General features: G+C 40.5%; 1 protein-coding gene across 9 annotated transcripts in view; it reads left to right on the forward strand.

The window, feature by feature from the left end:
- EYA2 (EYA transcriptional coactivator and phosphatase 2) overlaps window positions 1-24,848 on the forward strand; it is a 103,408-nt gene that overhangs the window by 69,719 nt on the left and 8,841 nt on the right. For 7 of the 9 annotated variants that reach the window (XM_075517319.1, XM_075517322.1, XM_075517316.1 and 4 more), the window contains 5 exons: window positions 521-698; window positions 2,337-2,464; window positions 2,963-3,046; window positions 16,933-17,022; window positions 23,734-23,792. In XM_075517319.1, coding sequence (XP_075373434.1) covers window positions 521-698; window positions 2,337-2,464; window positions 2,963-3,046; window positions 16,933-17,022; window positions 23,734-23,792 — 539 coding nt within the window. The remainder of the gene's footprint in view (window positions 1-520; window positions 699-2,336; window positions 2,465-2,962; window positions 3,047-16,932; window positions 17,023-23,733; window positions 23,793-24,848) is intronic. The other 2 variants (XM_075517324.1, XM_075517323.1) reach the window with 2 other exon arrangements.

Here is a 24,848-nt window from a genome sequence, read left to right on the forward strand (position 1 = left end):
TGCAAAACAATTGTTACTTTTTTTTTTCCTTTCATTTTTGTAACCTATTCTAATGGCTGATCAGAAAATGTTGCTGATGATGGAAAACACAGCCCGTTTTGCTCCTTCCCTCACCCAATTATTCATTCTGTTCTCCTAATTTCTCAAGTATTTAGTTGTTTACAGAGACTATGTGTTCCATCATGCCCCTTTTCAAAAAGCCACCCTACTTCACTCTTATATAAAATTCTTGAACCCTGTAATACAAAATGTGTCAGTGCTGATAACTAAAATCCTATAGAAAAAGCAGAATTTGCCTGATTTCTGACCTCTTGTTGATTAGTTGATCCTAATAAAATAGGAGTATATTTGGGAGAAGCAGAAATGTAGTTTCGTAAGTGAATGAAACGTGGTTCTTTAGTGAAATATTCCTGGGCCGTGACTTGCTGCATGTGTAGATAACACTGCCTTTGTGGTGCCTTACTCATTTATAAGATAAAACCAGATACACAGAAGTTACATGTTTCTTTTTTCCTCAAAGGAATATTCATCATATCCAAGCTTTCCTCAAAGCCAGTACTCACAGTATTACAGCTCCTCCTACAACTCTCCATATGTGTCTGCAAACAGCATCAGCCCCTCAGCCATCCCAGCCTCCACTTACTCTCTGCAGGAGTCTTCTCACAATATCACCAGTCAGAGCACAGAATCGCTGTCTGGTAGGTGCATCTCTTCTGTTTTCAGTTTGGCAGTCTCAGCCACCTGTAGACATAAACACAATAACCTTGTTGTTGGAATTTTTAAAAATACATATCTTCCATGGATAAATCAGATTTCTAGGACTTAACAGTTCTGCTTATGCGGTGCAACACAGGGTTTTGGGAAGAGATTAGAACATCCAAGCTCTCTAAAACCATCCTGTGTCTTTTTCATGAATATGCAAGGTTTGATCTCCTCTAAAGGTAGTACAGAAAGATAATTACATACGAAACCCAAATCAGTACTGAGGGCTAACATGGGTCACAATGAGTTCAAGACAAATGGCCATGCTCTGAAAAAGCCCCAGAGTTTCCTGATTGTATGATGACTTTTTTTAGCCCATCTCTGTCAAGGTTTATATTCACCTCTTACAACAACATGTAATATATGCATTCATAAATAAGTACATCAAGAGAAAGTCCCTCTTTAAAAAATCGGCACAAACTGTTTATCGAAGTTGAAAGTTCAAGATGAATTCCATGTAAAAAGGCTTCAAAATTTGTGGCCTCTGAGTGCTTAATTTTTAAAGTCTCAGGGCTTAAATGATTTATGGAATTACTGATGGATTATGATCCTCCAATGTACTGTTCAAGTACAATCTTCAGATATCACTTCCCTACTAAAGTTTTCATTGGCATGCAATAACATTTTATATAAAACGCCACGTAATTTTTGGATGATCACAGTATACGCCCATTGTAGGTCTGTTTCATAAGTCTGTGAAAGAAACAAATCTGAACATCTGTGGTTGCTCTAAAAGAAAAATAAACTAATATTGGTTTTTAAAAAGAAATGATCACAGATTGCTCTAAAAGCAGTTGGAGGATTTTCTGTTCCTTAGATCTTATGTCAGCCTTTTTGAGAAAGGGTGATTTCAAAAAGGCTTGTTAGGCACAATCCAAGGTTCTCTGAAGACGAATATGGTTATTCTAGGAAGCTGGAGAGGCCACAACTGAGCAAGGTGAAAAGAAAAAATATGTTTGAAAAGGATGTGTAATGTAAGGTAAGTGAAATCCGGACAGGTTTATGAAGCTCAAGCCAATCGAAACAGATACTTTATACAAGGGAAGCTCATCTTTGGCTGTCTCTTCTTAGTTATTTCTAAAATACTATCCTCTGTGAAATGTAATATGGCTAAACAGGCTAGTTCTATATTTTTAAATAAAAGTTGATGTTGAAAGTATATTTTTAATCGTGAGCATTCATCAAATTAAAAAAAAATTTTTTTTTCAGAAGTTGAATTGCTCTTGGTTTCCTTTTCCATTGCCTTTCTAATTTCTCTCTTGAAAAGCAGGGGGGAGTAAAATTCAAAAAGCTATTGTTTTTTCAATGAAAAATGTGATGAGGTTTTTGAAGTGACACATCCATTTTAAAATGTTATATATACGGTCTTGGTGATTTTTGAAATTGTTTTAACAAATCTTAGGAGTTAAAAGTTATTTCTCTAACAATGTCAGCTACTGACATGAAAAGAGTAAGATTTTCTGATGGTGTTTTCACAATGTTTTTGGTGCTCTCCATTAAAAGGTTTCATGCTTTAATTATAATGATACCGTGCAAAATTTAAGTTTACAATGGAATTTCTTTTTTCATAATAGGGGAATATTCAACAACACCAGCAAAAGATATAGAAACAGACAGACATCACAGAGGGTCAGATGGCAAGGTACGAGCCCGGTCAAAAAGAAGCAACGATCCTTCCCCTACTGCTGACAGTGAGATTGAGGTAATAACTTTTAATTTATATTCCCTTAGTAAATCCAGCAAAGATACACAGTTGCATCTATTAGCAAATCCCACCATCAGACTAGTGAGTTAAAAGAACCAGAATAAAATCCGTAATATAACTGGAGCCTACAGACATAGGTAGTCAAAATAATTGCTCAATTTCTATATTATCAGCATCTGAAACTATTTTTCATATGTACATTTTTTTTTCCTTTGGGCTTTTTGAGTCTGCTTTTTGTTCCCCTGACTTGACATGAACAGAGGATTTCTGTGGTTGTTAGGAGAGCAGAGTCTCAGGATGACCAGCACACATGTAGTTCCAAAATTCCTGATGTTTCATTTTGGCTGCTTTCACAGTCTACAGTCAGTGCTCCAAATGGGTTTGAGATCTTAAAAAGCTCCTAGTCCAACATGACATATTTCGTGACTGAACGAAATCTTGCAATTGCTTAATATGTAACTATATTTCTTTTTTCCACCCCGTCTGTCATCACAGCGTGTGTTTGTGTGGGATTTGGATGAGACGATAATTATTTTTCACTCCTTACTCACGGGAACCTTTGCATCCAGATATGGGAAGGTAAAATTTAATTTTTTTAGCATTACTGCTTGTCGAACCAAATTGCATCGGGAACTGTGGGGGCAGCTAATGAGACAGCTTTTCAAACAGATGCTGCTGATTTTATTCAGACACATTTGTATAAATATGTCCTGTGGTATTTCCTTCTAACATGTGAAAATTTAATTTACCTCCCTTTCATGTTGCAAGTAGCCCCTTGTTTTTCAAAAGCTCGTATTATTCAGCTGCTGCTAGATAGGACATAAGGATGTTCTTTCAATGTCTGTCTTCTGCAAGAAAGAGCCTATCAAGCAGCCAGACAGCGTTAACTCTAGCCTGAATGAAGTAACACATTTTTTGTTAGACCAGTGTTTTCTTACGAATCTCGGACAACTTTTTAAGAGAGATTTTGTGTTGGTCAGTCTAGGTTGCCATGAAGAATACTGGCTCTGCTTCCCACATGACTGCTGAAGCTCACATTTTTAAGGGGTTTTAGGAACCATCTCTTTAGCTATCCATACTTTAGATACCCCCTTTGAAATGCAGGCAATTCCATTTTTTTTAGGTAACACTCTCTCTGGCTGAACAGACTGATTTTGGCTGCTAAGGAGAAAACACTGGCTCTTGGACTTAGTACCATGTGCTTCAATTTCTTCCTAAGGCAGCTTTTTATGATAAACACTTAAGTCACTTTGAATTACAGAATGTCAAACACTTTTAAATGGGTAGGAAAAAAGACAATATCATTACCTAATTAAAGGTGGATGACCTAGTTGGCAGCTGTTTCCACACATGGCTTTGAACAGTCAGCTTCATCAGGAGACTGGAAAATAACCCTGCTTCTCTCTAGAAAGCAGAAATATGATTTGACATCATTTCATGGCTTTACCAGCTGTACTTGTTTTACGATGGTTATAACAAGCTGAATGTGTAATTAGTAAGATAGATTTATTGTTCGCTGTTAGATGTGCACACTTGTAAAGGATATAAAATGGTGTTTGTGGTGTGGAAGTCTACTGCAGCACTTGGAATGCTGCTAGCACTTCTAACAGCACCCTCTGAAAACCAAGCACGTGTTTCCAAGCAGGGATTTATTCAGACCCATGTTGTACAAGGTAATTGAAGCGGTTACTTTTCCCAGGGAACGTAATGAACGAGGCAGTCTGAGGTGTACATGTGTAAGCTCAAACCTACTGCCTGCAAAAATCAGAAAGAATTAGGCAGGATCAGGAAACATAAACTTGCACTGCGTAGAACTGCTATGTGGTCATGCTTAGCATTGGGTAGGGGCTGCAAGTACGCATATGGAGAATTCCCTTAATGGGCTCACTTTGTCCTAGCATAAAACCTCTGAAGCAGATGCCTTCATCTGCTGCCTCCCGCACAAGTTTAGAGGGTGTGGATCTGCTGCATGGGGGCAGATGGTGATGGACTGAGGGGTGTGATGGACCTCTGGAGATGAGAAGCCCTGCCACCGCAGTGCCTGTGAGCTCTTGCTGATGGTCTGCCACAAAGGCAGAAGCTGCCACCTCTAGAGCTGCTGGTGTGGGGATGAAGTGGGGTCAGGGAGGGGAGCCAGAAAGGGTTTATCAAAAGCACTCACCAGTGGCTGAGCTGTTCCTGTCAGCCATGAGAGCAGAGTTAGGCCAAGACAGGGCACTCGTGAGCAGCAGCCTGCAAAAGGGACTAGGGAGAGAGGAAAATGGAAACTTAGGGGATTGTCTGCTTTGGAAGGCCTTTAAAGGTACAAAATGACAAACTTCTGTTGGCTGTTTCTTTTATACAAATGTAAAGAATGATAGAAACAGGAATTTTTTTTTTTTTAATAAATCACCTTTTCTATTAAGTTACAACAGGCTCTTTGAGAAACTTCTCTAGAAGGATTTTTTTCATAGGTCTTCATTTGTTTCATCAGTATTAAATTCCTATAAGGGAAATGGTTGTGTTATAAAAGTATTATAGGCTAACGACTTGATCCAAAGACAACCAGAGGCTTTGGTGGGCTTTGGAACAGACCTTAAACCAAGAGGGAAATACAGCACACTCAGGCTGTCCTGGGAACCGTTAAATGGTAACACAATTCAAAAATGTTTAAGTGAGCTGAACTATCAAGTACAAGTGAAGCAGTGAGCCAGAGGTTAATAGAGTTTCAGAATCTCTTACTTGAATAATGTAGGAAGTGTTAATCTCAAAGTCAATTAAGTGTCAAGGCCTAAAATTCTTATTTTTGTCCATAATTGATCATAAAAGATTAATGTGCCTGTAATTAGACATGCAGATGCTTTGAATTAAATCTCACACATGGAGGTCTTGGTTCTGTAAGTCTTCCTCCAGAAAAAGTGTCAGTTTATATGATCTTCACCATTCCCCTGACCATCATTTATGTCCCAGTATCATCCTGTCTGTTGCACTGGTAGAGCTGTTGTGCAGCCACTCAAAGAATTAGTCTATGAAGCTGATCAAGCTGAAGAATAACACCTCTTTCTGGGGTGATTTTTCTGGGAAGAGAGGAGGAGGAACATCAACCATAGGTTCAGAGATTTGGGTCTAAAATCCTGTGTTCTTTAGCTACAAAATCTCAAATGGTTCTGTGTGTTGCCCCTTCCTTGGTGATGGCAGCAACAGGGAGCTGTCCAAAAAAACAATCGGCTTGGGGGGGGGCGGGGAAGAGAGGGAAGAATTCACAAAAAGGACTATCAACTGTAGTTGTATTATTAATCATTAATACTTCAGTGTATGTTTTCTGACCTGATCTCATGTGAAAATTCTCTTTGGTTTCTGAGGGAAACCTCTGTGGTCCTTGCCATAGATATGGGCTCCTCAGAGCATTGACAGTTCATCTCAGGTGTTTGGAAAATAATTTGCTCACAGCATTAATAGAAATTAAAACACAAAATTTACTCAAGGTTGAAGCATGAATGAATAGCCCAGCCTAGGTTGCTCCTTTTTTGTCCCCTCTGCCCAAACTCTTTGCTCTATCCCATGGATTACACAGTCATCAGACATTTGGTCTTAATGTCTTTCCCATACGGTCACTGCCATATAACCTTTATAGTGGCAGTCAGAGTGGCCTGCAAATTCACATCTCCTTTTGCTTTCTTGCCCACGGTTGAATGGATGCGTACCTGCACAAACATACGGAGTCACGGTCTAAGTGATCGGGGCAGCAAAGCTGTCAGACCCAAGGAAATCTCTCCACCCTTTGGTTTCTCAGCAGGAGGCCCCCTGACAAGAAAAGGCAAAAAAAAAAAAGTTCCATAGGCAGTTAACCCTGGATATTATGTTCAGGAGGGTTTAGAAACCTGTTCTGCAGGCTTTTGATCGCTGTATGGGTGCAGAATATTTACCATGTGCCCGGAGACCACAACAGATGCAGACCATCATTATAGCTTAAATACTGTACACCCTTTTAATCCCTTCAGGCATGTATAATAGAGCTCCCATTTGGGAGGAAGATGGCTGCAGCCTTTACTATGTCTGCAAAGATCTGCCTGCCAAATCACTGAATAAACATAATGGGAAAAACAGGTCAAAATCCATAACAGTGCTGCTGGGGTTTCACATGAGTTGGGTAACCAAGTCAAGGGGCTTTGGCCATTTGTTTGGAGCAGCTAGGTGCAATACAGAAAGACTCTTTTGGTGGCATTAATTCAGACACAGAAAAAAGAGATTGCATGCACTCCCTTGCCAGAAAAAATCATGAGTCTATTCCCCTTTCCCTGAGATATTTGCAAGCTTGTTCCATAATCCATGTTGTCAAAGCATTACAAAAAAATTTCTGCATCTCTTTCAGTCCGAGAAATTTTAAGTATTATATTGCAGATCCATTCTCACCCTTTTTGAAGGACTAGTATCAAGAAAAAAGGAGGCATTGGGTGCGTTGTTTTCCCTAGCTGAGGGGTATGTGTGAAGCTAATACCTTTTCTCAGTATTTTGTATTGTTCCTGGAATTTGTATTCTTGTTCTTTGTTGGTACACTCCTTGGGATTTTAGTGTCAAAATGAATTGTGAGTAAAGTAAAATCTGGAGTTAAAATTCATCTTTATGTGCAAGTCACTCTGAAATCCTGGAACCAAAAGGAAAGGATTTTATTTTAGCACTGACTTAAAGAACTGAATACATAGGACAGTCTAAATTCTTGAATTGTATTGGATCTTTATCAGTACTTTGACTATGTGTGCTGATACCTGGGAGTTACGATCTATAAAAATCCCTGTAAGGTGCATAGCAATTTCTGAGATTGTTCAGCATCTTGAATTGGCTTGAATTAAGAAAAACATACTACAAAAAATAATAAAGCATATTATGTCGCAGGTTTAAATCAGTCATGCAAAGTCATGTTCTAGATTTTAGTTAACCTTAACTGAAAGGTGTTTAGATTGCCTGTATTACACTGTGTCCCTGTGAGCCTCGGCTATGTGGTCGCTTTGCCTGGCGTGGCCGTTCTGGCTGCTTTCAGTGGGGACTTGCAGTTTTCCTCATAGTTGCTTGATTGATGTAGAGGCTGTTTTTCTACAATTGCCATGTATTTTTTTTTATTCTTTTTGCATTTCAGAAGTGGCAACATGAGATTTATCCAAGTTGTAAGCAGACAGGTATTGGTGAAATAGAGACAGGGCATGCACTCAAGTTTCCAGCCTGTGCGAACATGGGCTCTACCTCTCTGATGAGGGACTTGCAGTGGCACAGGTATATGGACTAGGAGAGGGTCCTCCAACGACAGCAGGGCCTCAAGACCTTTTGGATAGAGCAGCTAAAGTTGCTGCTTGGCCCAGTTGAGGACAGGACATAAACACGATTTTCTAGAATTTCAAGCACACGTCATAGCTGCTGTATGTTGGCTGTCTGTGAACTGGACTGTCTTGTTCTCACCAGAAATGATGTTGTGGATCTAAGAAACCTTATTCCTCAAAAGTTTCCCTGGCAGTTATATGTTCTTACAAAAAGTTTTCCTTTAAGTGAATTATAATTTCCAATTAAAAAAAAAGTCATTGAAAAGTTCCTGCTTGGCTCTACTCGAGATCCTTGTAAAACCCTAGGGTTGATTTTTTTTCTTCTCCCCACCCCCCCCCCCCCGCTTTCATTGAATGCTTAAGTAGCTTGTGCTTTTCCCTGCTTTGTTCTCTCGCAGGACCCTAAAGCCAGGACCTGATTGAAACACCATAGGGATTTAATCAAATCTTATGGTGATTCATGCTTCTAATGGCCGAATCTGTCCTTTACTACTTTACAAACTGAGAAGGAATAAAACCCCATTTTATTGCTTGGCTGTTAAAAACTATTTGTAGAAGTTGCTAAGGTTCAAATCAAAAGCACCCTCCCTTGAGAACTATTAGTTAATTCTAAGTGCCATGGCGTCGCTTTTTTCTTCTTCTCTCGCTTGAGATGTGGCCTTATATCACTACTGCTGTTCAAACATCTGAGAGTTTTCCATTCCTTTGACAAACATGAGCCAAAGTGCTTAAGGACATCTGTTTATTTTATTTCTTTAATGAGAAAACCTTCCAATTTCTTACTGGCTCAGCTGTGTTTATTTACATTTTGTTAGTCATATGTGTGGGGCACCTTGGGACGTTAAAAACCTGCAGAGGCCTATGCTGAGGGCTGCTAGCAGGCATCCTGGTCAGAAAGGCAGAATAAGCCCTTCCTAAGGAAAACACAGTCCTTGGAACTCCATAAAATAGATTTTCAAAACAAATAGAGCCTAATTCACTCAGTAGATCATGGATTAAGTCAAGATGAATACAATTTGGAAAGGATTTTCTGAGGAAGTTGGAGATTTTTTTACCCACTGGAGGCTAAACCTTGTATTTAATGCCTTTTTAAGTTAAATTAAAAAAGCATTCAATCACTGCAGGTAATAAAAAAGTCTGTTACTTTAGACATGCTGCTATATCAATTATTAGTTCGTTATTGGAGAGAAGGGAGTCAATAATTCCAACCATTTGATTATTTCAAATGTGTATTTCGGGAGCAAACATCTGTGTTTATCATCTGTACTGGCTGATGAGAAGCAGCAGCAGAAACAGCAAAACCAGATCCACAACAGCTTAGATGGTGGGCATGGGAGATGCTCTGAGCTCGTGTAGATGTAACCTCTTGTACTAGAGCTTAGGTGAGCAGAGGGTTTTCTAAGCAAAGTGCACACGTGGCATTTGCAAGTATTAAAGGATTATTTTTGACATAAAATATGTATGAGAAACAATGCTGCATTGTCAAACAAGCAAGAGTAAAGGGAACCTGCTTTCCAGTATCGCTGAATCATTACTTGATTTCAAGGGAAAAATAGTTTAAAAAAACCAAAGGGACGTAACTTGTGTTAGGAAGTTGCATGTGCAAAATATGCAGTTGTGCTGTGGATTACACACCGTGATGTGTTTCCACCAAGCTTTCCAGGAGTTTTGTATTTTTCACAGAGCTATCAAGGGCTTACATAGAGAAATACAGTGATTTTCCTGTGTTGAGGGGAAGAGAATGAAGATGTATTGGTTTAAATTCCACTCCCTCTTTTGACATTTATGCCCTGTAGAGTAAAAAGAAATTATTTATAGAGTTTTGGTCATTAACCTTTTGTATTACTAAATAAAAATAATTTCCATTTGTTCTCAAGCATCATGGCCCAGCTTTTAACCTGTATTTAAGTACAGTATTCCCACAGGACTGGAATCCACTTCAGAACTCATGGGTTCAGACACTGGATAAATTAGTGTAGCCATTACTGCTTGTCCCTAAGCATAGTTAATTTAGAGAGGGAGGAGAACCTTTTCAACCTCTGTGTGCTCTTGAATGTGAGGATTTAGTGACTGACATGCCCATTTTCTTACTGGAATAATTTCCAAGGTATAGTCCCCAACCATTTCTGAACAGATACATCCCAGTAAAAAAAAAAAAAAAAAAAAAAAAGAGTCCTTCAGTAAATATTAAGCAATACTTTGGAAGTACCTCTCAAGACACAGTAAGGGTGAATATGAAAAGGTATCTGAAGAAAAGGGATTAAACTATATTTGCTCTCCATCTAGCATGGACTTTTCACAAGGTCACACTGTGATGACTGTAGACACTGCTCATTTAAATTTGGTAGATTGTCTAATAAAGCTAAGGTAAGGTAAGACAGTATGTCTTCATTTTGGGGAAAAAAAACGTTTAGAGCCTGAAAAGCTGATGATTCTATTTGAAAAAGGACAACTCTCTTTTAAAAAGTCTGAAGTGTAGTCACTTAAGTAAGTCACTTCTGAAAACGGGTTTCAGCTCCTGAGCTACTTTGCTTACTTAAAACAACTTTTCTTACTAATACCCACTCTGTCCCTTGAAAAGCTCTGAGAAGGTAGATCTAGCTGTAGCCTGTGTCTATTAAAAAGATAAAATTGCAAGTTAAACTACTTAAGTGTAGTAAAAGAGCTAAATGTGTTCTCTTCCTCAAAAAGACGTGGACTTACTTGAACTGGAACTGATGCACATGGTTATTTTCCCATTATTATGGGAAAGCCTTGTTCATATCTCAAATTCTGATCAAGGTATAAAATGTTACAACCAAAGAATGATTATTCTCGCAGACTCTTTTTGTTCAAACATGTGGCCCAGGCATTTGTATCTTTGCTTTTTCAGTTATTATTATTATTATTATTTTTATACTGCAACCAACCTGGTCCATTTTCCAGGAGTTTCCAAGTAGTTAAACTCAATTAAAACTATTAAATTCTTTCTTTTGGCGACATCTTCATTATTAACATCTAACCACAAGGAGGAGATTTAACTTAGAAAGCCCTTGATTGTATACTAATCTGTCTCTCACCTCTGGCTGACACCTGTGGCAGATAAACCCTATAGAATACGAGTCTGATGAATACTCTTAATTAATACTTTCTTCCTTGTAGAAATGTAATTATTTGCTCACGGCATAAACAGGTATTTGGCAGGGATTTAAAGAGACTGATTAGTTTTAAATACTAGGGCTTTATTTTTTTTTTTTTTTTTTAAGCAGAGGGGGGAGGTCTGAATCCAAGATCCACGCTCAGAATGACTTTGTCCTAACATTTTGAATGTCGGGTTAATTGGCACATTGCTAAATAGAAGCAGAGTCAGACAACGAGCTGATTTGTTATCCGTCTCAAAGGAGCCAGCTTTTCCCCTTTGCTAATGGCCTGCAAGTCTGAACAGGGTACCTGTAAGGCAGAGGCTTGGAATGGGCTTTGGAGCCAGGATCGGAGGCGAGAGTGACTTGCACTTGAGAGATTGCCAGAGATAAGTCTGCTTCTCTCTTCCTTTCAAAATTACAGTGTACAAGAGGGGAGAGCTGGCTGTGGACATCAAGCCAACTGGATTAGTAGTAGCTGCAGGTGTTAACAAATACATGTCTTTTTAATGCATACTCTAGGGCAAGTATAAGCAGTTTATGAAAAATCAATCTCAGTGTTTCAGGAGAGCAGTGGTAAGAAGGTTTTAATACAGAGCCATTTGGGAGGATGCTGACGGTGCAGTTTGAAGTGTGGCTGCAATGCACATGGGCTTTTGTGTGGGTAATGCCAGTAGCGTTAGTAGTGAAGATACAGCAATGCAGGCTTCTGTGTAGGTTAGCTCCTGAAAAAGGGTCTAGGAACCTACATAGTGCATGCTGCAAATACTTGCAGCTATTTGTACCCACATTCGGTAGCTTAAAGCTAATTTGGGTATGCCTACACATTCTGCATTCCCTTTGCTTTGCTAAAATACAGACTAGTTGGAGTTTCACACAGAATGAGCAGACCTAACTTCCCACTTTAACCCACTGCTGTAATAGGGAAATATTTGTTCTTTGTTCACTTCCAGTTTTTGTGGAAATCATCTTTAAGCGAAGACAGACTGAAGGCTGTTCAACAAGCTCCTTTTAGCCATCTTCTGTCATCCTATTACTCAAAATCAGAGGACAAAATGAAAACAGAAACAGAAATTAATTTTAGGCAAGGTGTTATTAGCTTGGAGGACATAATTGAACTCAAATTGTAATTTTAAAATGCAGTTCACTTCAAATGTACAGAACTAGTTCAAGGATTAGGAACAACGCATGCAACTAGCCAACATAAAACCAATGTTCAGAGCAAATGTGTCAGCTTATGCCATTGGGACATGAAAGAAAACGTTCCCCTTGGTGAATGGACACTTTTGTCTTCCTCTGCAGCATGTCCCACAGGCTTCTGTTGCCCATGTTTTCTTCTAGTAGGACTATCTGCTGAACAGGCAGCAAAATTACCCCAAAACAAGCAGATACAGAGCTGGGAGTTGGCAGTGCCTCACTTACAGTGGAAATTATTTTGCTCACAAGGTGTGGCTGTTGTCAGCAGTAAGCAATAGCCCATCAGTCCTTAGCTGAAAGTCACAGCTGTGACAGAAACAGCAGAGAGACATGTCCAAGGATGCTCTTCAGGGCAAATGTTTGATCCAAAATGTTAAAAAAGGGCTTATCTTGCTCTTTGTATGTTTTGATCCTTTATTGTTTATGAAGGTGTAGTGGGGAATGGGGTCTTTTCACCTCTCAGTTCCCTCAAGATGTGCACTAAGCAGAAGTGGGTAGCTGTGAAACTACTACTCCTGTTTGTTAAAAGTGGGAATGAAAAGTGTATAGGAATAGTGTATAAAAGTGGGAGTGAAAAGTGGGAGGAATATCAATCTCTTCAAGAATGAATACTTCAAAATGACCGCTGTTCCCCTGGTGCTTATTTCCCCCAGCTGATGGGAAGAAGCCTGTTAAAGCTGTGTGTTGGAGGGTCAGGAGTGCCTAGTCTGTCATGTCTGAGCACCAGAGGTTAGCACTAGAAGTAATTTGTGGGACTGTTTAATTTTGACCCTGAAGGAAGCTCCAACAATGGTGCGTGGCAGAGGTGAGGCGTATAGGGATACGCTGTGGTGCTGGAGGTTTCATTTATAAAAGGAGTTTATTGCCTGTTTTCTATCCCTGCCTCTCATTGTCCTTGTTTGTGAAAGCATGACTTGTAGATTAGCAGAGGGGTAGGACCTCGCTCTTCTAAAGTTACTAAACAAGCACTCAGGGTTGAGTTTTTAGATTAATCTGTTATCACTGTAAAAAGTGGTTCCTGGAGGAGATTTGATTTCAAGCTGTCTGTGGTCCATTCTTCCTTGGGCTTCATATGCATCAGAAAACATTGGCTAGATCTGTTACCCAGGAAGCTTGCTCCCAGGGCTCCATGGTGCACTTTTCCTATGGAAGGGCATGTTAGCAGGGATCATTGGTATGAATGCAGCAACTTTACGTTGCTCTGCTAAACTTACACTATTCTAACGTAGGCGTTAGCAGTCCATCAGGGTATCCCCTGCAGCATGGAGATATCCTTTAGTGGTACAGGATTTCTGTGCCTAGGAAGAGCTCTCCATCAACATCTTCAGATAAATTTCATAATTCTCTTTCAGATTATTTACACACTGTGCAGAGAATTTGGACAACACGTTGATTGATATACCTGTCTCATTTTGGTGCTTTCCCATCAGTCTGATTTTCCTGTTTATTCATACTTGAATTGAAAGCTGTAGTGACTGTGTCTTTCCTCTGTGTGGGTACAATCTCTAGCGCAGTGGGGTTCAAGTCTGGGACTAGTGCTTCTAGATGCTACAGTAATGCAAATAAACAACTGCCAGTGGAACCCCGGCCTAGTGCCTCTAGACACCTATATCATACTGGGAGTGCTGATTTGCCTTTATCAGCCTCTTTAAGACTTGGAAGCATGCCTTGCTATAGAGGAAATGTCCATACTGTGAAAGCAGTGATGCCAAATCATTTCCCCAAACGACTTCCCCTCTGGGTGGTAAAGTGCATTTTTCTGTTTTATTTTCATTCCATCATACTCTCTATCTCAAGAGAAAGATTTTTTTTTTTTTCCCCTCTCATCTACAGTTCAATTTCCATATTGTTTAGTTTAAGAGAAGGTAACTTCATACACTGTGGAAATGTTTCCTACTCCCCATTAGTGATTAATACCAATAAAGCTGAAGACAAAACTTAGAGGATAAATGACAGATACCAACCAATGAGATTTCCTGAAAGAGTTTTAAAGGCTAATGATCCTTGAAATGTATAAAAATAAATTGCTTCATTAAAAACTATTTTACAAAATAATTTCTTCCTAGCAGCATATTTTCTTCAAAACAGTTCCCCCGTGTAACTACACCTGGGTAGTAAAATTTGATTCAGTGCTGTTCGCATGGGGCCACAGTCAGATGCCCTGATTACGCCTGCGTCCCTGTGCCTTGTCAGGGGAGCAGGTTTGGGGCTTAAAATTATAGAGACATGTTCAGGGCAAGTTTGTTGAAGTTTACTTTTTGCCCAGAGGAGAAAGTGCCCTTCTTTCTGGGACGGCAACAGGCATGTTTAAACATGAGTGACAGAGCTTTTCTTTAGATGGGCACAATGCTTGTGAGTCACACACATGGCTGAAACCACAGCCATTCTGCTCTAATTAGAGAGCTACACCAAGAATGCGTAATAATTAGGTTAGTGTGTAATACACCATCCATGTCAACAGCATCTGCCACAAAGGTTGATTGAAATGTACTCATCCCCCAAACATTGTGCTCCCTGCTAGAGCTCCTAAACTAATTCATTACTGTCCTGTCATACAATAACATGACTCCACAGAAATCTGCAGAAAATTAGAGCAAAGACTACGTAGAAATCTGCCCTGGTTTAGCATGGCTTGTAACTTTAGTGGAGGAAAACCACCCACATAAACATAAAGATGACTGATCCCTGTCCTAATGAAGATGAATTACAAATAAAAGCCTGTTGTGGTAGTGCTCTTTCTTTTTTCAGGTTGTCTGTTGTTGTTTAGCTTGAACAGGCACAATGCTTTTGAGCTATGAGTGTTTATCAAATTAACCACAGATTATTTTTGCTTGTGTTTTTGAAGTATTTAATGAATAAGAAAATGTTCTGCTGGCGACCTTGTTTGCATCAGTGTGTTTCTATGCTTTTGCTGTGGGCTTAGGAACAAGGTCAGTTGTTTGGGCATGGGAGAGGTGGTTGGCTTTATGTATGAGAGAGATGGAAAAGTGACTGAGACTCATTTAATATTGCAGTGCACCAGGCTGGGTACAGCGGGTCACTTGATTGTGTTTCAGAGTAACAGATCCACAGAGGCTGTATCCAGTGCCCATTGAGCACTTTGAAGCAGTAAGCCAAGAGCTGTAGGAGCCCTGCGGCCACCATCCCCCATCCAAGGGGCAGTTTGGAGGACCAAGTAGATCTGCTGTGCACATGCAGTCAGCTGTTAATGTAGTCCTCCAAGCCAGCAGAAAGGGAAATGGCCCAGCCAAAAGTGTCAGTCACTTCTGCCATGCAGGATTGTGTGTGGGTGGCTTCTCTGGCCCAGCAGAGTCAGCCCTGTCAGCTTGGGCTGATTTAAGCATGCACTTGCTGACTTGGTGAGGAAATGAAGTGACAGCCTCTCACAGGCAGTTGTGGTGTCTCAGCTCGGTAGCAAGGGGCAGGGAAAAACATAAATTTTCTAAAACGAATCAACTAAACTCACTAAAGTAGAGCTGCAGGTAGAAGGTGTAGTCCTCCTCCAGGGGAATTTACTTAAGGTTTTGCCACTGATGTTGGTAGGAGCAGGATCTGGATGTGAGAAAGTTCACATGTGCTTAATAACATGTAGAAGCCTTTCTAGAGCGGCTGGCATGTGCATTTTCATATTCTCTTAATTGTTAAAAAAGTATATTTTAAAAATGCTGCAGGCAGCCAGAGCTTCTGCATCATGTCCTTCCCTTTTAGTTTGGGACTCTCTCGTGGAACGGAGAGGGCAGCTGGTACAAGAAAATGGCAGAATGAGCAAACTGTCACAAGTCAGCCAGTCCATGCAGACAAGAGCATTGGGTGCATGTTGCCATTTCTAACACTAGCTAGAATGACAGATGAACCCATCCAGCATTTTGATGTGATGTGTCTTGTCTTGTTTTGTCTTTTTTTTTTAATTGATGTAGTTATTTGGGTGTAACTGCCATTATGGCTACAGTTCTGGCTCTGCAAGCATGCTTTATACCACTGCAGAGCACACTCTGTCCTGAGCAGGAATACTTGGACAAGCATTTTATTGTGCTATAATTGGGTTTGCATGGTAGGATAAGAGTGTTTTAACTCTGCTGATGCTGTTAAATGAGTAGGCAGCTTCAGTGGGGATGGAAGAGCTTTGCAGTAGTGTGGCTGCTCTTGCATCTCCTGCCCAGGTGCATGTGTGCTGCCGAGGACAGTAGATCACATGCTGGGCTCTGATGTGGGAACAACACATCTGCCTTTCTGTCCTGTTCTGTGCTCATCACCTGAGTTAGCATGGCAGTAAAGACCTAAGCCAAGTGTGCTGAGACATGTGGATTGCACCCTGTAGCGAAAGAGGCTCAATTTATGTTTGAGCTCCTGGGTTCCGTTTTCAGATTTTGCTCACCAAGTTGCTGTTTGCCATTAAAAGAGAATAATGCTGACCTGCTATGGCTGGTTTGAAGGATGAAGTCAGGAGAGGATCACCCTCTGTGTGCTCTGTTGCTCGTAACTATCCCCTAACCATTCACTAATGACTCTACTGGAAATCAATTCTTGGTCTAACCTACTGAAGCAATTCATATATAGTCTGAGGTGTTTAAAGGTTCTTGTTTTAAAGGTCTTCACATCTGAAGTGTGTGGGCTATTACTGGTCAAGGCGAGCCATAGACATCCTTCAAAGAACAGAATTGGATTATCTAGGAGAGCAAAAGAAAGGATGGGAAAATCATGTTAAGATACACTTGGGAAATAAAATTACTTTAATGAACATATCTTCAGAAACAGGAATGTGTAGATCCTATGTTTGCTCTAAGATCTCCCACCCCCCCAAAAAAAAGAGAAAAATAAAATAAAAGTGAATGGAAAAAAACTGATTTTCCCCTAACAGGACACTACAACGTCTGTGCGGATAGGTCTTATGATGGAAGAAATGATCTTCAACCTTGCAGATACACATCTGTTCTTTAATGACCTGGAGGTATGTAGCTGCTTATTTTATTTAACATCTTTCTCTCTAATCATTTGCATCTGGTCTACAAACTTGTTTTTCTGGCCAAGAAACTTTCATTTTTGACCCCAAAGAAATGGACTTTAGATAGCTTATTGGAAGCATACTTTACTGTGTCCCTTTGACATCTTCATTCTGTTAAGGAATTTTTTTCTAAATACACAGTAACAATGATGGCTTTTGGCAGTTTTACTAAATCTAATAATGAGGACATTGCTGCTGCTTCTCCTGAAATTTGCTATTTAATAATTTTATTAAGCTAAATTAGCACAGATCCTATGGGGCAGGTAGCAATTAGCTATGAGTCAATGCAGAGGTTTCAAAAACGGTCTCTGTTCTTGAGGAGGCTCTGTTTGCACACACAGACAGAGCAGGAGGTCTGCTCAAGCTCAGGCACACTGCAGGATGAAACTATGGGAGTTTCAACATAAGACCAATAGGAAGGATTCTTCCTGTTTGTGGCATGGTCAGATCTGACTGTGCCTTATACAAAGCGAAAATACTTTTGAATATATGGTAAAATTCAAGCAAAGTGATGCTAGCAGAATTCTGTCACCAGCTGAGAAACAGCTGTACAGTGCTGATGATAATTTGTTTGCATTTGCAATCAGTAGAAATAGTCTGAGTCACGTACAAAGTGAGTAGGATGGGGTTTGTGCCGTGGGCACCTTGGAGTCAGAATACTGCTTGGAGGTGTTTGGAGGAAAAGAATCTGGCATCCCTGGGCAGACTTCTGTGGTCTTTTTCTTCACTTGACAAAGGAAGAATTTGTTTCTGTGCCAGATGAAATGAGATAACTTTTTCTGTGCTAAGTTCCATGAGAACTTCTGGTTCGTTCAGTGCTTAATTGCACTGTGGTCCTCTGCATTACAGGAGGTACATCCTTTCTGCCGCCTGTCTCCTTACAATCTGAGGTTTCACTTGCTGAGAATTTTCATTTCCTTTCGAAGACAAGTAGTGAGTTACACCTGAACTGACAGATTTTTCCTCTTTCAGCTTTTTTCAAAGAGGGAGTTGGTGATGAGGGTATGGAAAGTGCAAAGTGAAAAAATCCTTCTCTTTGGAAAAAAAAAAAAAAAAGAGCTGCTGTTTGGGAGTCCAAGGCACTATATAAGTAGTGATAATATTTAATATGCAACCAGCACTTTCCACCCATCAGATCTCAAGATATGATGCAACAAATCTCCATGTCCTGCATAAAGCCACCCTCCAGAAACCCTCTGCCTATCTAGACTTTTGCAAGCATATAAGTTGGCAAATCATTTTAAAACAAGTTTTCTCCTTGCTTCACTTACCGCTCTAAAACATGAAATGAAGTAGCAAATTATCTGGCCTCAGTCAAATTCTGCACATTATCAGTCAGTAACAGCTTTGGCTGCTAGAAGCAGAGTCCTTAGGTCAGTTTTGTCTCGCATGGCCTCCCAAGTTCTTCTTCAGCCACTACACTAGAGCAAAGTTTTTAATTATAAAACGTTTGTATGTTGTGTTTCTTTTCTTTTGTGGTTTCTAGACATTAAGGAAGCAAAAACTAAACAAAAATCCTTCAGATATAGGACTCCCTCATTCCTGGAGGACTGTGTTACTGAGTAAGAACAAGTCCAATGAAGAGCTAAAGTTTAGCACTGTGTCTCCAAATAGAAATCAAAACCTTCTGCAAAATACCTGGGCTCTATCTCCAACACAGGAAGAGAGCCAGGTGCTACAGGACACATCTGTTCAGCAAAATATTAAGGGAGGTTGTCTCTAAGTAGTTTGGGCTACAAAGATGATAAATAAAAACATTTGTGTTACTAGTGCTATTTTGTTGCTGCATGAGAGAAGAGAAGCAATTTTTGCTGATTTCCTAGGCTGTCTTATTAGCTTACCTGTTTTTACTAAAAAATTGAGAAATACAAAGCTGGCGGCTGAATGAGTGAGTCAATATAACCTTAATGGATTTGCCAGAGGGTGTAAAGGGACATAGGCACCTAAAGATGAGAACAACTTGCTGCTGGACCTGGATGGCTCAAAACCATGAAAAACATTAAAAACTTTTGAAAACAAGTAATGTTCCAGCTAGCCAGAGCAGAAACAAGCAAAGAGATAGCATTGTGAGACAACTTTATCTTAGGTCCAGCACTAGGATAAAATGCTAAGTGTTCAAAGTGATGATGCATGGCCCAGGTACCTGGAAAGAGAAGAGCGTTTTCAACTGAAAAAGTTCAGTTTTCCTTTTCACACATGCTTGATAAGTGAAACAAACACAATTTTTTTTCAAACCAAAACCAAACCAAGGTGATTTGGTTTTAGCTGAGCCTTTTCAATGAAAAAAATGAGGGATGAGGGAGAATTCAAGAGAAGTAAATGTTCTTTACAAAATTTCCCTTTCCAGAAAAAGCCATTTCAGTTTGGAAGAATTTGCAACAACAGAGTCATCCATCTCTGTTGGTTAACCACCCTACTCCTTCATTTAGGGTGATAAATAAAAGTCAGGTTTGAGCATTCACAAAGTGATATTTAAGGAGCGTACATCACCAAGTGTTAAGCTTAAAAAAATGCAGTGAATTATATTATTAAAAAAGAAATTGATAAAAAACAAGCACAGAAGCTGATTCAATTCTAGACTCGCAAATGTTACCGTATACATTAGCACCATCATGTGGTATAACACTGGCCTGTACAAGACAAAATAAGCTAAAACCACATGGGGCTGAAACCGTTTCTGACCATCTTCTGTGTTGGGGCAGGGTGAAAGAAGCTGTAACTGAGAAAGCAGTAGCCCCATTTGACACTAAAGCAAGAGTACTCTTACTAGATAATGCTAAACATAGCAAAAGTTTTCTCTGGCACAAGTCTGTAGCCAAGTTCAGGCATTTTTGGTGGCCCAGCAGACTGAACCAACCAGAGCATGGCTGGCCTCAGTCCTGACAGTGGAAGCAGGGGGAGAAGTGGAGGAAATGTTGTCCATCCTTGCCAGAGGGGCAGGCTGGACAAGGAAATCAGTTATTACCTTGCTTTAGCACGGGGGAATGATGTTGCTGGCTCGTTTTCAGTGCTGTGCAGAGCAGAAGGTGCTGCCAGGGTGTAAAGCCCTTTTGAAGTATTCCCAGAATGTGCCTAATGAGGATGAAACATTTGTCCATAGGTACAGCAAGGTTTGCACAGCCCTTAATGGCATTTGAGTGATCCTCCTTAGTCTGGTGAGGATGTGATTTCACATCGTAGTAAAAAACTGGCTTCAAGGTCTGAGTGAGGAGCCTGAACTGGAATAATCCCTTTTTCCTATTGGATTCTGAGACCCTGTTGTTAGCCAGGGCTTTATGTGTTTTCAGGGTTTACCTGGAAAGGACTCAGGCAACTGTTTGCTGGATGCATTTTTCCTGCTCCACACAGGAGTGGGAATCTTGGACGTGTGAAAAGGCAAACCAGCAGATCCATTCAGATAACCTGCTTCAACCGATCCTCTCTTAGTGTTGCAGCCTAGTAGAGATGCCAGTTTCCCATTCAGTTCACCCCAAACCTCAGTCTAGTTGGGTAGAAGGAGGCTGATCACTGGTCCCCAGGGCAGATGAGTGACTGGAGAAGCTTTAGATCTAGACTCCTACCAAACACTTTTGGTCTTTTTACAGAAAGGGATTCTCTGTCAGCAAGTTAACTCTAATTTGTACGACTTAGAAGTTGGACTTTTTTCCAGCTGATTCAGGGTGGGGGGGAAGGTTGATGCTTGTTGAAGTACAGCTTAGTGGTATGCCTGCCCCATAGCAAAGAATCAAGGTACCAAATCAAACCTTGACAAGGGTAGCCAGTGCATAGCACTTCCAGGGCATGCAGTGACACAAGCATTGCCCCTGTTCTGGAGGTTGTTAGCAACACCACCCCAGCAAGTAAGGCCTTTGTTTGCTGAGCCACATGTTGAAATCATACAAGTGTGGGTTTGCCACACTAATTCATCCACTCATGTAGCACTTCCATGCCTGTCGACCACATTGTCTCTGCTTGCAATTGCAATAGTACAGGCAGATTAAATCCCTATGGTATGCAAGTATAGGCCATACAAGGGGTTGTGTACAAAGGACTCTGATCACACTGCAGAATATATCAGCAAGTACTCACTTGAAAGGAGGTATTCTCACTCTCTGTTCCCCTTTTGGGAAATCAGGGAGAAAAGGAGTTGCCCAAGGTTACAGATCACAGTGCAACGCTGGCTGAAGAATAGTACCTTCCACCCCCAGTCCCTCTGGAGATATTATTGTCTAGCATCTCTGGAAAAAAGGTATTAAGGCCAGAGGGACTGACAAGGGGATGAGGGATTAACAAACAAGGGGATTAGTGTGTTTACAAGTTACTGCCTTTCAGAGCTATCCCTGGAGGTTTTGTGTTCTGGGAACTGTTAACACCCTGTGTAATGAGGGATGCAAGCTCGACTGATCAGTGAATCCACAAAATGTTTAAAAATCTCTAACACAGTCCTGATACACAAGTAGAAAACCTGTGTGTTCATAAGTTGTTTTCATATGTGCACGAGACATACCTTGAGAGTATTCAGAGGGAGTGCAAGTGATAACAGAAGGACCTTCTCCAACTCTTCTGTGTCCTCAGGAACAGCTTGTCTTTCACAAGGAGGCAGCAGAGGCTTTCTCCAAGCCTGCAGTACCATTTCAAAGCTGCATTAGCTCAGGCTCCTTTACATGTGGGTACAAGGGTCTGGTCCCACCTGGAGGCAGGTTGTGTACACAGACTGACCTAGAGATACCACAACAGTAAAAACAGTTCTGTTCTCAGAGCTGTGAGGGTTGACTGAGGTCTTACACGTTTGACCCAGTTACAGGCTGTATGTGCCACACATCATATACCTCTGAGATCCTAGAGTATTTTAAAAAGTCAGCAGATGTGAAAACTGGGATATGTCCCCATCACTGACTTCCATTCGAACAACCTGGACCTTCTTTTCAGCAGCCCAGATATCCTGCCTTGATTCCCTACTCACTAAGATTTCGAGGAAATTCTGCAAGAATGAAAAATTAATCTCGTAACCAAGCAGTAAAACATGGTCCACATTCTTGCTTTAACCAGCTTCCCTGTGTTTCACCCAGTAACACGATAGGCTCAGCCGGTGGACTATGAGGTAGCGTCTCACCAAGTGTCATGGTATTTTATTAAGTTAGAAATGTGATAGCTACTGTTGTCACACTTCAGTGTACAGAACAATTCATTCACAAATGAGAAAAACAGATCCCTCCGCAAATACCTTTCCCCTGACTTAATGCTGTGCATCATACAACTGGAGTGGGCTGCATCAATATTATCCCAGCATGGCTCACAACAGCTATTGGGAGGGAGGCTTAAAAAATTATGGGGCTGGAGGAGAGAGAGAGGTGCCAGCAGAGATCTGCTGTTCAGCCGCTTGGCTCCAATTATATGCAGCAATATACACACCAGTGATAGGCTGATAAGAGAGGACTGATGAGACAAGAACAAGATAAAATCATGTGTCTTTTTGAGAATTATCTAAAACAAATGCTGCAGAAAAATCTAATGATTATGGACAAGAACTATCTGTGACCTTTTGCCATTGATAGCAGGTTTGGTTACTTGTTTGGGGATTTTTTTTTTTGAAAGGGGCTACTTTAAAGTAATTCATAAAACTTATAATTGCGTAAGGAAGGTAAGACAAATTCTGTGGTTTAGAAGTGGTGAAGAATAACTGTACCTTGGTTAGGTGCAGTTGTTCTGACTTTGGAGTCCTGTTGTACCAAGTGCTTTTACCTCTGTTGAAAAATCAACCAGAACAATAGATATTGTTCATCAGCTTGAAGGCTTTCTGTTTTGTTCTTACCTGCAAGGGTCATGGAGAAAGGAGATTCAAGGTGGTGGGAAAAGCTTCCTGATTTTTGTCTTTGTAATCTTAATGCTAAGACTAGGAAAGAAACCAAAGAAATAATGTTTCACAAATTTTTGAGGCAGGGCCTCCACCATTCAAACAATGAAGAATTTTGGAAGATAAGATCTAGAGTATGTACTTCATGCAGGCTGAGCTCCAAGTATATGTTCTGGTTAAATTTCCTGTGCATGGATTTCCTCATTACTGACACACATTATTCCTTAACTGTGTCTGTGGCTGGGACTATGAAAGGGTGCTGCCTTCAGTGCTTCAGCCCAGCTTCCCTGCATGTCAAAGGAAGCTCAGTCCCTTCAGAACAAACTAGGAAAACACCAGCAGGACAGGCATCTCTGGAAATTTCTTTAGAACAGATCTTCTCCCCTTGTAATTATGTGGGCATACACCTCCTGTCCAAAGCCGTATTCTTACAGGGGAAGAAGCTGCCAAATCTCTGCCTTATTATGCATACAAAGTTTAAAAACCATGCATATGAAGTTTTCCTGGCTAAACCACAAGCATCTCTGTCCCTCCTGTCTGCATAGGAAGGAGTTTCACTTACTTTGTATTATTCAAGAGCTGTTGTGCCCTTAGATAACAGCAGATCTCACACACACGCATACTCTGTCTGTTCATCTTTTGTGCAAGTGCTATGTGATACTTGTTCCTAACAAGTAACTGACTAGACTATGCCAGACAATACTAGCAATATGTAAGATTTTATCTCCTTAATGTTATCCTTAAAGTAATTTTTCATTACATTCTTTCAAAATTTTTTTCAAAGCATTTACTTACTGCTGTATTTTTTTTCATACGCTTCTCAGGACTGTGACCAGATCCACATAGATGATGTATCATCAGATGATAACGGTCAAGATCTAAGGTACGGGATCTCCAGGCTGGATGCTGCAGGTCAGGTAGTCCCCAGCTGTTTGAAAATAGCAGGGGGCTGGTCAGCGATTGTAAAATAACATTCTCAGCCATGCGCCCTCTCCCCTCCCTGGCTCCATGCTGTCTGCATTTATTAAGCACACAGAAGGAGGGAGTCCCCTTTCTCACATTAATATGCCTGTGCCTGCTGTCAAGCCCTGACTATACTGAGCTTTGAACCATTCTGGGAAATATATCTAAAATTATGTTGAACTCCAGTCAGACTACACTAGTGTCTGATATGATTTGTCCAGCCAGTTGGCACAGGTGTGGCCAAAACGCTTCAAAACCAGATTGAAAGTTTGTCCCACTGCCCAATCTGTAATGAATGGGCTTAGTAGTGAGGATTGTGGACCTTGCCATGCCAGAGCCTTGTCACTGGTAGAAACTTGTACCAAAACTGCACCAAACATTATTATTATCTGTATAAGTTAGATCATCATGTACATAAAAGCTACTTCTGTACAATTACATATACCTTTTCCCAAAGTGTTGCCTGCAGAGTCATGGTAATTAGCACAATAATGAAATGTGCAGAGCTCATATAGAGCTTTATAATTTGTGGTTTTATGGCTGGTTATTATGAGAAATTGGTGCAGAAACAGCACAGAAAACAATGAAGTGTTTTAGGGAAGAGACTCTTCCTTCTGCAGAGAATACTTGAAAGATTTTTTGCTGTAACTGAAATGCTCGTTCGTGCTTTGCAATGCACTGAAATGGCACATGTATATTTAGGTCCTTTGGCTCCAGTGGCCTGTAAGCAGGTGAGTCTGGATACTTGTTCAGGCATTGATTAAAACATTAATTTGGGGTTTATCTCAATCAGTGCACTTACTTTCAGTGAACAAAAAAAATCCACATGCTATATCTTGAATCCTGTGAAAAGCCCCAGCCTGAGTGGTTTCAATTGTTTCAAAAATACTTCTCAGCTGCTGATGGCTTGTCTGTGTGGGAAATGAAGCTGAGCTGACTAAAGTATGTTAAGCATGTTAAACTCCTATCTGAATGC

The sequence above is a fragment of the Mycteria americana genome, chromosome 14 (assembly GCF_035582795.1).
Source record: "Mycteria americana isolate JAX WOST 10 ecotype Jacksonville Zoo and Gardens chromosome 14, USCA_MyAme_1.0, whole genome shotgun sequence".
NCBI lineage: Eukaryota > Metazoa > Chordata > Aves > Ciconiiformes > Ciconiidae > Mycteria > Mycteria americana.